Here is a 12,845-nt window from a genome sequence, read left to right on the forward strand (position 1 = left end):
CAAGGAAAAAAGGTAACTTTACAGTGCAGAGATCTGAGAGATACCAAGTTAATCACATACTTAGGATCAATAATAATGGGACAAACTGATGTTATGAGATGCAGTAAGTATGCAACTTCACCTACGTAGTATTTTCACTAAAAATGTATTACTTAAATCTAGTCATGAAGAAGCAACCAGAAATCCAGACTGTGGGAACTTCTACAGCTGGACTGAACTCTAGATCACTCAGAATAACAATGTTGTTCCTCCCCCACCTAGGCCACTCATCTTTTAGCCATCTTACGGGGATAAGCCAGGAAATTAAACCGAGCTGACTGTACACTAGGTGTTAGACACGAAGGGGGAGGAAGGTATTAGGTTCAATAGCAAGTGGAGTGCATTATCAGGAAGCTGAGGCACAGGTGGACCTTCTGTGCATGTGTGGTACAGGGCAGGGAGGAACAAGGACTGGGGTTTTAGATACTTACCTCCCGGATGGCCCCGTCACAGACCCGAATGACATTAAGGAATGTGGGCATGACCTGGGGCAGGAACTGCACGCACTTGAGTCCCAGTGACTTGAAGATGAAGGTGATGGCCTGGACAACCATCGTGTGATGGTGAGAGAGGGACTGGTCTCGGAAGATCCGCATCAGGGCCACCATGGACACAGCTGGGTAGAACTCATCCAGAGGCAGGTTTCCCATGTTGACCAGCATCTCACTGGTACTGTAGTCAGCTAGGACAAAATGATGGAGAGAGTCACGAGAGATACATGACACAACTCTAACTTTAGGCAGAGCATTGTTAACAGACAAAAAACCCTGTGACAGACATTAGCATTCATATATTTCTCCCTGGTATGTTCTAACACCACTGGGAATACAGAGTCCATTAGGAACCAATGTACAGGCTCTCACTATCAAGGACTAAACAGTTTTTGCCTGTTCTATGTTTTCTTTAGATGGCGATATTTAACTTAGATTCTTACCATTACAGTTTGCAACTCTGTAACTGAAACCATCAATAAAAATAATTAGTTCCCCAAAAGAAAGTAGAGAGAATTAAATTAGGCAAACATCTGTTCAGCAGCTGCTTGGTCCCCCTAAGGAATTCAGACAAGTTGGTAGGCAAATGCTGCCTGCCTCAACAACAAGGATCTCAAGAACTGTGACGGGGATGTGGGGTATTGAGAGTGCAGTGAGGAGGGTGAGACTACAAAAGGTCAAGAGACTGGCTGGCTAGCCCCGTGATTAAGAACACAGAAGGATGTGGCTCAGGCCCTGTTCTTGACGGCCGTGAGTCAGACAGGATGACAGCACAGGAACACCTCTCTAATACACAGAAGGAAGAAGAAATTGGAAGCAGAATGATTCCATCTACAGAGTTCGGAAACAAATTATTTTATTTTGGAGAAATAACACTTTGCTGGGACAGTTGCGAGAGCCACTGTTGAACTTTCACCTTCAGAATCAGGTCTGTATGGGCTAAGTCTAGAACACTCTGCTGCATTCCCATCCCCTACCCTACTCTCTCAGGCTGCTTGTCAAAAGGCAATGGGCAACAGAACACCAAAACTTATTCCTTCTATCCAATTGTAACTTTGTACCTGTTGACCAGCCTCTCCCCAACCCCTCCTTCCTGTGTCAATTAAAAATAAATAAAACTTAAAAAAAAAAAAAAAAAAAAAGACAATGAGGCAATGGGCCTCTAGGGCCAGAACACTTGACAGAAAAACGAGCCTTGAATTTCTTCTGATTACTACCAGTTTTTTTAATGCCCCTTAGCCTTGCCTCCCATTTCCCTATCAATTAAACCAGGGAGAATCGATCCTATCTTCTTCCTTGAGTGCTATGGAAATGAAAAACATCAAAGACGCACTAACAAAGAATAAGGCATGAATAGTGGTGATGGGGTGATAATTTATATCTCTTGCATTGGCACCAAAAAAAGTACAGACTTAGACTGTCCGCCCTTGACAAAGAATCTGGACAGAAGTGAGGACTCTGGCCACGCTGGGCAGCGGCATCCCTATGGGGATTCAAGGGGAAACTACTAACTTTTCATTCAAAAGTTGCTAAATGAGCCAATATCCTATGATTCCATAGTTATCCTGCCCAGGACTCTTCCTAAACACGGCCGGCAAGGGCTCTGTGACTCAGAACCTGGAGAGTCTCTCATGGTTCCCCTCAACTTACAGGAATCCTGACTTGACTTGGATTCTGACAGGCTGACAGCAGAGGCGTCCCGGGACTGGTCAATCATGCCGATGTTCACTTTGTGCTTGTAGGGATCCAAAGCTCCTAAAAGCCCTAATACACGGATGGCCTGAGGGGGGGGAAGCGGAGGGAGGAGAAAACATTCATCACAACATCGGCTTAAACTGGTGTCACAGACAGTGCTCCCTCCCATGTTACACAATCCCCAATTCATTCCCCAGTGACCAGCTATATGCACAAAAGGGAGAGGGACGGGAATTCTGATGGATACTGTCAGAGCATGTCAATGGCACAACCTTCTCTGTCTCGCTTCATTCTCCCAGAAAAGTCTTTAAAGACCAAGTTTTCCATGTCCCCTACCTCTCTCCGTGTACCCTGATTCTGCTCAGTCTTCAGAAAATTCAGTAGCACCTCAAGCAAAGTGGGGTACTTCCTGTAGGGCTCTACCACATAGCCGGTGCTGGCCACCAACTGTCCCAGGGTCCACAGAGCCACCTGGATAGGCAAAAGATCACATGGTTCACTGAGCCAGTATGAGAGAAAAGAAAGCAAAGCACAGTTGTACTCTTTGTATAATGAGTGTAATGAAGTATTAGAGGCTATTATGTAAGAAAAGAAGTTTTCAGTAAAAACACTAAGCATGAACAGAAATCCTGAGAGGGCATAAAAATGAGGCTGATCAAGTACAAACCTACAACAATCACTGGATCTAAAGATAAAGAATATTCCCACCTTTCTCAAAGGAAACGAAGATTGTTCTTAATTTTAGTCTAGTCATCTAATAACCTCAAATGAGCAAAGCGGAACCAGGGCTGGGTGAAGATGAGCTGAAACTCTGTTTGCCTTCACAGGCAGTGGCCAAGGTGTTCTTTTTCCCTCAACCAGCTGGGGCCCTGATAATTGATCCGCATTCTTTTGTATAGAGAAGATGGCACTCGTCAGCCCCGACACTGAAAGCGACTCTGGGTCAGAAGGACAAGTAATTCTGGTTCCAAGTCTTTCTTCTTTTTCATCATCCGACAAATATTTTCCAGCACCTCCCACGTGCCAAGCTCTGTGCTAGGCACTGGCTGGGGACACTGAGGTGAATAAAGAGAAACAAGGTCCTGGACTCATGGGATCTGTCCTGCTCGGTCAGGAAGTAGTGGTACTCACCTGCCTTTTGGCCAGCAGAGAGGAATCCTGGAGCATGTCCATGATGATAATAAAAAGTTCATCAACCCATTTCCTCATTTCCAGGCCACTCACCTACAAAATGCAAAAGGGGTGGTAGACAGGCTTAGAAGTCATGGTATTAAGAAGTATTCTGACTTCCTCAGAGGTTAAAAAGTTTCTTTTCACCCTATGGAAAAAGCAGTTGTCCTTTACCTGAGCCAGTTCTCCTATCGTAGCTAAGACATTATTGATCACACCTGGGTTTGGATCAGGGTCTGGATCTTTCAGTTTCAAAATTAAAGCCTATGAAAAGAAGATATGAGAAAATGAATGCAGATTAGAATCTATAGAAAGGTTTCTTTTACATAAGAGACCGCCCCAGTCATAAATAAATTACTTCTAGGCTTTACGAATCCAAGATTTCTCTGGAATATAAATTCTCAAACCTTTCTCCATACTGAGTATAAGTCTGACATATGAGAGCGCTGGGAAGCACCATGATTTGAAAACATTTTCCATGTATCCTCTAAACTGTATCTGTGTAATCACCTGTCCAGGTTCACATTATAAAAGATGCCACATGACTGTAATATGGGCAGATTTGAAGATTGTTTCGGATTTTAAAGCTTATTTTTTCTTGATTTTGGGGCAGCTATTTTATGCCACCCACCACCTACTTCTCCTTTCCAAATACATATGCTGATCTGCCTGAAACATTTTTATCTTATCTCTTATAAATAAGGAGAGCACTTTCCTACAACTGATGAGATTCACGGTATTCTCTAACTGAAAGTACTTGCTGGGGCCCTTGTCCCCGAACCTGGGACCAAAGAAATTATCTACTTTGTTCAGTGTGTCAGTGAGCACTGAAACACTCCCATCTTCCCAAATGAGCTGACAGACGACAACCCAGAGAGAAAGTGCCAGTTTCTCAGTCTCTTTTGCGTTACCTTCAGAATAGGCTCCATGTAGGGGCGGATGAGCCGGGGGGCATTAGAGACCAGGTGCCCCAGCATGCGGGCACTCTGCTCTTTGATTCTTCCAATCCCACTGTGTTCCAGCTCTGTCAAAATCTGTAGGTAAGAAAGGCTCACTATAGCAGAGGACATTCTAAAGAGACACTGTGTGTCAAAAGGAAAAATGAGGCAGGGAAGTAGGGGGAGGAACCAGACCTCCAGAGCAGATCAGGTAGCAGCTAGATACTCTACAAGCAATGGACATCTCTGTGGCTAACAGAACAGCCTTGCACACAGCTGCGATGGGAACAAAAAGTGTTCGAAACCAGCCCCCTCTCCTTCTATGACTGCCTCTCTACACCAGAGCTTTTAACAATGTAGCAGTCAGAGAAGACTGAGAAAACCAACAGGGAGAGCGATGAGTAGGGTCTACGGAAATGAAGAATGAAGGGAGGGTTCCCTCGGAGAAAAGTCTGTGTCCAGACAGCAAATCACTAAGAAGGGCTATAAATAACAATGAAGAATCATAGAACAGTTAGATCAGCTATGACATTGAGAGAAATGTTGATATTCTGTAGCTGTTTGGGGCACATCTAGATAAGCCAAAAATGGTTTATCACATCACTACGAGTCCCTTGAGCATTACTGAACAGAGATAGCATGTTGGTTCTAACTGACATCCTTAAAACAGCCACAAATCAGCACATTATGCTCATGGTGACATAGAAAACTTAATACAGACAGGCTTCTGGATAGCTGAAGCTGGCAGAAGAAAATCTCTGAGCAGTGAGGAAAGTAAACATCACACTGCCCAGGTTAACTCAGCTACCTGGAGGAGTCTACAATGTAATATTATATTTTGTCTTAGGTTACGGATTTAATAACCCTGATGTTCTGGATCCCCTTGGCAGCCTGTTTTCCCCTAGTCACAGCAGACAACAGTGAAAGCAGATGGAGTGGGATACTAAGAACAGACCTGCGGCAGCAAGAAGAGACGGCTGACTGTGAGGAAATGTGCCCCAGGGAACAAAGCACAACTACGTGGGGCAGTGCTGGGCCAAACCAAAGAACCCCAGGTTCACTTCCAGAGCCAGAGAGCCTCACTGCATCCTAATAACAATAACCAGTGCCCACCCTGATGACCAAGACTTCAAGAAAAGGCCAAAGCCTTTACCAAGGTAGGAAAATGTACAATTCAATTTGGAAAAATATATATATCAAAGTTTACAAACAAAAAAAAATTATTTGTAATTTTGGCCGGGCCTGGTGGCTCACGCCCGTAATCCTAGCATTCTGGGAGGCTGAGGCAGAAGGATTGCTTGAGCCCAGGAGTTTGATATTGCTGTGAGCTAGGGTGACGCCAGGGCACTCTAGCCCAGGTGATAGAGCCAGACTCTGTCTCAAAAAATAAATAAAATAAAATAAAATTTTGTAATTTCAAGGGTTAAATTCATTCAGTGGAGCTTCACATTCTCCAATACCAGAAAAATGAGATGGCCTAATAGCTTAATGTCAGCTTTAAGAAGATAGGAGCCATGTCCGGCTTATTCATTGGTCTATTTACAGCACCCAACAGTACCTGGAACATAGTAGGTGCTCAAAAAGTCTACTGACTAAATGAACATACTGTTATTTTTTTTTTTGAAAGGGAGTCTCACTATGTTGCCCAGGCTGGTCTCAAACTCTTGGGCTCCAGTGATCCTTCTACCTCAGCCTCCCGAGTACCTGGGATTAAGTCGCATGCCACCACACTTGGCTTTTTCATTAGGAGATATTTCTGCGCCAAACTTTTTTAGCACAATTTGAGCTGGCAAGCTCAACAATGATTCTTTTCCGTCCCAAACCCTAGGTATTTTAAAAAGACTTTTAAAATGATAGGCACCCCTAACATGGGCCAACAGCTAAATAAATCATTAGGCTAAACACAGAAGTGCCAACATAAGTACAATTTTCTAATTTGACTGATGATATAATTTACAGCTACTTTAATTATGACAAATTGTGAATAAATATTTCTCTAGAGTAAGTTACACATCTTAATGATTTTCTATGTTTAAGTTCTTTATATGTTATGAAAAGTGTTTATTTCAAAAGAAACCATGGGGGAGTGTCAGGAAGCAGAGGGTGGGAGTGAGACAGGAAAGGACTGGGTGAGACCCAGAAGAGGCGGGTGCAAATAACTAGAGACAGGAAGGACTAGACCATGCATCGTTCACGAGGAGGCCAGAGAACTTACTCGGGTAGGTGAAGACAAAAATGAAGGAGCCACGTTTCAGCAAGAACTGAAAATCCTACCAGATCTAGTAGCAATGCCAACCTTAATCTACCTTAGGCTATACTCCAAGTAGCTTAGTTTGGCACGTCTCATTATTTAAGAACAAAAGCCAGGGACCACAGACCAGAGGCAATGACTACGAAAAAAAAAAATGTTGGAACTATTCTCACACTTGGTATTTTTGTGAAGAACAATGGCCTTTGTGCTTGACCTGGACAATGACCTTGACCTTGAACAATGACCTGTGCTTTCCTGCATCAGCAGGAAAAGGAGAGTGAAGATGGACACCATCTGCAGCAGATCAAGCGAGCAAGTGAGCAAAGAGGCTGAGAAATGGAATCACTGGGGCTGTGCCAGGACAAAGAGCTGCATGAGAGGTTAGCCTGGGACTACGAAGCACCCTGGAGTCCTGCTGAAAAAAGGCTCAAGAGGTGATGAGCACAGAACTGCAATTACAAAGCTGGGGAAATATGTGGACCCTTGGAACCACATGTGGATTTTATTAGGTCATCTCAATCTTTCTCCCCCTTCCTTGTCCTCAACTCTCCTTCCCCAAGCAGCTCTCACAGTAAGCATCCTTTCCCCACTGCCTGTAGGTTTGCTTATCATTACCTGGATAAGCATCTTGCGCAGGAAAGGCATGACAAAGGCTGGGTTCATGCTACTGAGTCGCCCTACAGTGCAGATGGCCAGCTCCCGGATCTCAAACACTTGGTCATTCAGGGCCACAAACAGGGCCTGCAAGTTCTCTGCCTGGGCCAGGTGTGCATCAAAGCGCTCATCCAGGGATGCCAAGACACAGTAGCGAATGTCGGGGTCTGCAAGAGCAATTGAGCCTTTGAACACCTCTTCATGATCCCATGCCTCCAGTCCTTTCCCAGTTTCCACCTCCACTGCCATCGGCCTAGCGGGAGGATTCCAGATACCTTTCTCTCATCTAAACTTCTTTCTTTTTTCTACTCACAGGAGGAATGGTAAAAGAATTAAAGACAGATTATCTTATACTGACGGGCTGGAGTAGCCAAGCCTAATGCCAGGGCAGAGAAATAGATGAACACCAGTTTGTTGAGACTGAAGATCTCTAGAGAGGCTGTGGAATGAAATTGACTACTTTCACCTGTCCCAAGATCCTAAACTCCCCTAGACTGCTTCTGTCTGGTAAGCTTTACCAGGGTCTGTTATCCCAACCACGAGCAGTTTGCTGAGCACATCTGCCACCACTTGCACTGCAGTCTGGCTAACCACGTGAGCGTGGCCGCTGATGAGGTGGATGGAGGGTGTGAGCAGGCGGGAGCAGGTGCGCGCAGCTTCCATGCGGATCTCCTTGTGCTCACTGTTCAGGAAATGATCCGCACAGTGGCGGACAAACTGAGTCAGAGAGTGGCCTGGATACAAAGGTAGAGAGAAAACAGAATAAACACTGCTGCTTTGGATATGTAGGTCTGCAACTTGACAGCTGCACTTTCCAATTTGTGGCCACTAATTCCATTTTCAACCAGATATTGATCAACAAGATATTGATCCAGAACTCTTCTCTTAAAAGGGTAACAAATGGGCTTCCCATCAGCAGAAAGGCAAAACAGGGTGGTGAAGGAGCAGGGAGACAGATAAAAGGTACCCCTCCCCATTCTAACCTTTTCTATATTCCCTTCAAAAATTAAATTATTTTGTTCCATTCTAATCCAACCCCTTATATTCCCAGAGGACAAAACAATTGTTAATTAAATTTACCTTCTCTATTTTAGCTCCCAGATTTAAATACTAAACAGAGTTTAATATAGGTTGCACTTAAACATAGCTGCTTTCTATTCATTAGGAACAAATTATCGTGGGTGCTAATGTATTAAATATGTGAAGGAATTTTAATAGGGGAACCACAGATGGCTATGTCGCCACACGTTTAGGCTTTTTGTACTTGCTTGTTTCCCTGTAGTCTTGACTGATACTACCTTAAATTTCAAAAGTATCCGTTGTTTCTCCTGAAATATATCACCCTGGGGTAATAATGTGAGTTTATCTGCAGCTTGAAATTCCAAACTGAACTATGCAGTACAGCACTCTTAGAAATCACACTGCCATAGGAATGGAAATACAAAGACCCTGCTTATACATTTTAAAGCATTAAATACCATCTCAGCTATAGGGAACTGGGAAGGTGAGAAGGTGAGGGGGATGAATCTCTGATTTTTCCATCTCTGAAACATTATTTCCATGGATCAATGCATATTTTTCCTGAACACTATCTGCTCCAAAGTTCAGTATGGAAAAAAGAAACAAATAGTAGGAGTTAATATATGGAAATAGTCTAGGAAGGAAGAATCTGCTACCCTGTTTCCAGGACCCCAGCAAGATCCAGGAATTCTAGCACCTTCATTCCATTCTCAAGGTTCCCAGCATCATTCACTATGTTGGCAAGAGCCACTGCCATTTCTTACCTTCAAATTCAAAGCTGCCAAGGGTTCGGAGGGCAAGAGTGATGCTGCCCACATCGCTGGCCTCAGGGAGGGCTGTGAGCCCAGGGGAGGCCAGCTGATGGGCCAGGCCCTTGGGCATGCCTGGGTGCCGGAGGGGTTTGTGCATAAGGACAAGAGATAGCATTTTCAGTAGCCCATCTTGGATGTCCTTCTTCAGCTGTGGAATCTGGCGGCTCAGGTCGTAGAGCACAGCAGTGAGGGCAGGGCTGAGGGGAAGGAAACCAGTTACACATGGGGATGGGCGCATGACACTGAGTGTGTCCTTGGGAAGAAACGACCTTTCGCACTAGCAAGGGGATCAGGCCCCATCACCGCTTGATCTTTAAAGTGGAAAGAATACTATAAAATAGAGTGAATGTGCTAAACACTCTTGGCCTGGTCTCAGATTTCAGAACAACCTATGAGTTTTTGGTCTTGCCACAGGAGAACTTGCTCACTATAATTTAGCCACTACAGAAGACCAAGTCTCAACAAACAATCTGGAAAGCAGATCAAGAGCATCATATATATATGTGTACACACACACACATTTATTTTTGAGACAGGGTCTCACTCTGTCGCCCTGGCTAGAGTGCAGTGGCATCATCGTAGCTCACTGTAACCTCAAACTCCTGGGCTCAAGTGATCCTCCTGCCTTAGCCTCCTGAGTAGCTGGGACTACAGGTGCACACCACAACGCCTGGCTAATTTTTTCTATTCTTGGTAGAGATGGGGTCTCGCTCTTGCTCAGGCTGGTCTTGAACTCCGGACCTCAAGCAATCCTCCTGCCTCCGCCTCCCAGAGTGCTAGGATTGTAGGCGTGAGCCACTGCGCATGGCCATCATCTTTGTTTTATAGATAAAGAGAACTAAACCTTAGGAAGCTTAAACAATTAGCTCAATAATAATATAAACAATAGCTGCAAACATTTATTAAGTGCTTTCCACATGCCAGGCACTGTGCTAAGAGTGACTATTTCATGAACTCTTTCATTTAATCCCCACAACTACCCTAGACAATAGGAATTGCTATTGTACCCACTTTTCAGATGAGAAAATGGAGGCTCAGAAAAGTTAAATAACTTAGTCAAGAGTACATAGCTAGCTAGTAATGAAACTAGAATTCAACACTAGCCTATGTGTTAGTCTGAGCTATCCAGCCTACCCAATTTAATGTGCAAACAACCATGCCTCAGTCTTTGAACATGGTCCCACCACTGCGGACCAAGCCTCCCCCTAACTGAGACAGGGAAGGCTCAGGTTTCCGGCACTCACCTCAGCCCCACCGCCAGCATGGGCTCCAGTAGCTCCTTGATATCCTGCTGGATGCCTGGGCCCATCGCTCGAGCCAGCATGCTGATGCAAGTGAACACTGTGGCATCCACCTGCATTGCCTTCTGCCTTCTGCAGAGAAACAAGGAGTGGCTGGTTTAGACATAATGGCATTCTGTGCTGTCCCACCTCAAAATCACACTGGGGCAAGGGCAGGTTACTCAGGCAAGGCCACCACCAGTGGGTATGCAGGTTGTCTACTGCACAATTCTTGGGGACCTGTTTGTTGCATCACGGTCACTGTAGATTTGTGTTTCTAACGACAATCCAGCAGATGGCAGTAAAGTGTCTTAATTCCGAATTCACACAGAGGCACCACATGAGTTAGTGCGGTGCTAACCAAGGCACTTATTTAGGAAGCAAACCGAATGATGTGTTCATCAGGGATCAGAGAGCAAGGCACACTCATCATATGGAAGGAAATTCTTCTCCCTGTGATGAGGCTGCTGGGCTCTAGAATGAGTGGGGCTTATTAATTCACCGGAGAAATCCTTGCTAATAAAACAGGGAGGTATAAGAACACAACCCTAAGACTAAAGCCAATTAATGATGACCCCTTAGCCTTGGTGGAGATACCCTGGCCTCTTCATCTGGCAGGATGCTGAAGGTTTCTCTCATATTTTATTCATTGGGAGGACTAAAAAGGGAGAATAACTTACTCAATTTTAGCAATAAGGAAAAAGATGACCATTAGGTCCATTTAGTTCCAGTCAAGGATTCCTCTCTTTAGGTCTTATATCAAAATAAGACTTTTGAAAGCCAGAGAAAAAAGCAAAACTAGGAAACTCTGAATCAATAATAATAATGAAAATAGCACCGGTATCTACCATGTTCTAAAGGTTTTAACTTCCTAAAATATTTACATATACGTCATTTCATTTGGAAAAGGTTAGAATTCAACTGAGGAAGGGCTGTTCATTACACGATGCGCTATACCCTGGAGTTTAATGATGTACAGAATGGGCTCAAGCTCCATGGGACCGGGATGGAGCATCCCTTCTCTCCAACCAACGGGAGTGGAAGGTGAAATCGTAACAGAGATGCTTACTTATGGGCGAAGTCCTTAGGGGGCAGGGCTGCTCGGATGATGTCCAGCACACGAGGCAAGTAGACCTTAAACTCAGACCTCACAGCCACAGAAAGTAACCCTAGGGCTTGGAAGGCTGCAGTACGTTCCTTCTCCTTCTTGACACAACTTAGGACATGGTTCATGGTATCTTGGAGGTACTGGGTATCTGAGCACAGAAAAGACAGTAATGGCTCAAGGTCAGGGTTGGTCAATACATCAATGGTCAGAGTTCCTATAAAGTACTTGAATTTGAGAATAAATTAAGGAAGCCCACTGGAAAGATGTTAAGAAGAATTTACAGGATATACGAACTAGTCTTATGCCTGATAAGATAACCATTCCTCTGATACATCTTTTGAAATATTAGAAATACAAGATTTTTTTCCTTTAATTAAAAAAAAAAACCAAAAAACTTAAAAGGGTCTCCAAAACAATAGTATCATATAATTGTCTCCATTAGTGTTACATTTTGAGAGAAAGATTACATGCTCTTGGTTAAGAAATATGTTAAATCTTGCTTCAAAACAAAGAGAAGATCATCTAAATTATTTTATTAATATATTGTAACAAAGTTTAAAGTACAATAATGAACCACATAATGATGTTTCAGTCAATGATGGACCACACATATGATGGTGGTTCCTTAAGATTATAATATTGCATTTTTACTGTACCTTTTCTGTGTTTACATAAATTAAAACATACAAATACTACCATTGTGTTTTAACTGCCTATAGCTGCAGTCCCCAACCGCTAGGCCGCAGACTGATACTGGTCCATGGCCTGTTAGGAACTGGGCCACACAGCAGGAGGTGAGCAGCAGGCGAAGCTTCATCTATATTTACACCTGCTCCCCATCACTGGCATCACTGCCTGAGCTCCGCCTCCTGTCAAATCAACAGCAACATTAGATTCTCATAGGAGCGAGAAACCCACCATAAACGGCACATTCGAGGGATCTAAGTTGCATGCTCCTTATGAGAATCTAATGCCTGACAATCTGAGGTGGAGCTGAGGCAGCGATGCTAGTGCTGGGGAGTGGCTGCAAATACACATTATCATTGCAGAGAGGTTTGACTGTACAGAGACCATAATAAATCAATTGTTTGCAGACTCATATAAAAACTCTATCAGTGAGTGGCAAGTGACAATGTAACAATAAAGTGCATGATAAATGTAATGCACTAGAATCATCCTAAAAGCACCCCCCTCCCTCCCCACCCCAGGCCCGTGGAAAAATTGTCTTCCATGAAACTGGTCCCTGGGGCAAAAAGGTTGGGGACTGCTGGCCTACAGTATTCGGTATAGCAGCATGCTATACACATTTGTAGCCTGAGAGCAATAGGCTACACCACAGAGCCTAGGTATGTAGTAGGCTCTACCGTCTGGGTTCGTGTAAGTGCAC

General features: G+C 44.1%; 1 protein-coding gene across 3 annotated transcripts in view; it reads right to left on the minus strand.

Annotated features, from left to right (window-relative positions):
- Positions 1 to 12,845, minus strand: part of MTOR (mechanistic target of rapamycin kinase) — a 131,995-nt gene that overhangs the window by 106,069 nt on the left and 13,081 nt on the right. For all 3 annotated transcript variants that reach the window (XM_069479347.1, XM_069479345.1, XM_069479346.1), the window contains 11 exons: positions 11,420 to 11,606; positions 10,315 to 10,443; positions 9,023 to 9,267; positions 7,757 to 7,972; positions 7,200 to 7,405; positions 4,307 to 4,429; positions 3,570 to 3,659; positions 3,357 to 3,449; positions 2,562 to 2,696; positions 2,181 to 2,310; positions 471 to 721 (listed from right to left, as the gene is read on the minus strand). In XM_069479347.1, coding sequence (XP_069335448.1) covers positions 471 to 721; positions 2,181 to 2,310; positions 2,562 to 2,696; positions 3,357 to 3,449; positions 3,570 to 3,659; positions 4,307 to 4,429; positions 7,200 to 7,405; positions 7,757 to 7,972; positions 9,023 to 9,267; positions 10,315 to 10,443; positions 11,420 to 11,583 — 1,782 coding nt within the window. In that variant the 5' untranslated portion in view covers positions 11,584 to 11,606. The remainder of the gene's footprint in view (positions 1 to 470; positions 722 to 2,180; positions 2,311 to 2,561; positions 2,697 to 3,356; positions 3,450 to 3,569; positions 3,660 to 4,306; positions 4,430 to 7,199; positions 7,406 to 7,756; positions 7,973 to 9,022; positions 9,268 to 10,314; positions 10,444 to 11,419; positions 11,607 to 12,845) is intronic.

This window comes from Eulemur rufifrons, chromosome 8 (assembly GCF_041146395.1).
Source record: "Eulemur rufifrons isolate Redbay chromosome 8, OSU_ERuf_1, whole genome shotgun sequence".
In the NCBI taxonomy this organism is placed as follows: Eukaryota; Metazoa; Chordata; class Mammalia; order Primates; family Lemuridae; genus Eulemur; species Eulemur rufifrons.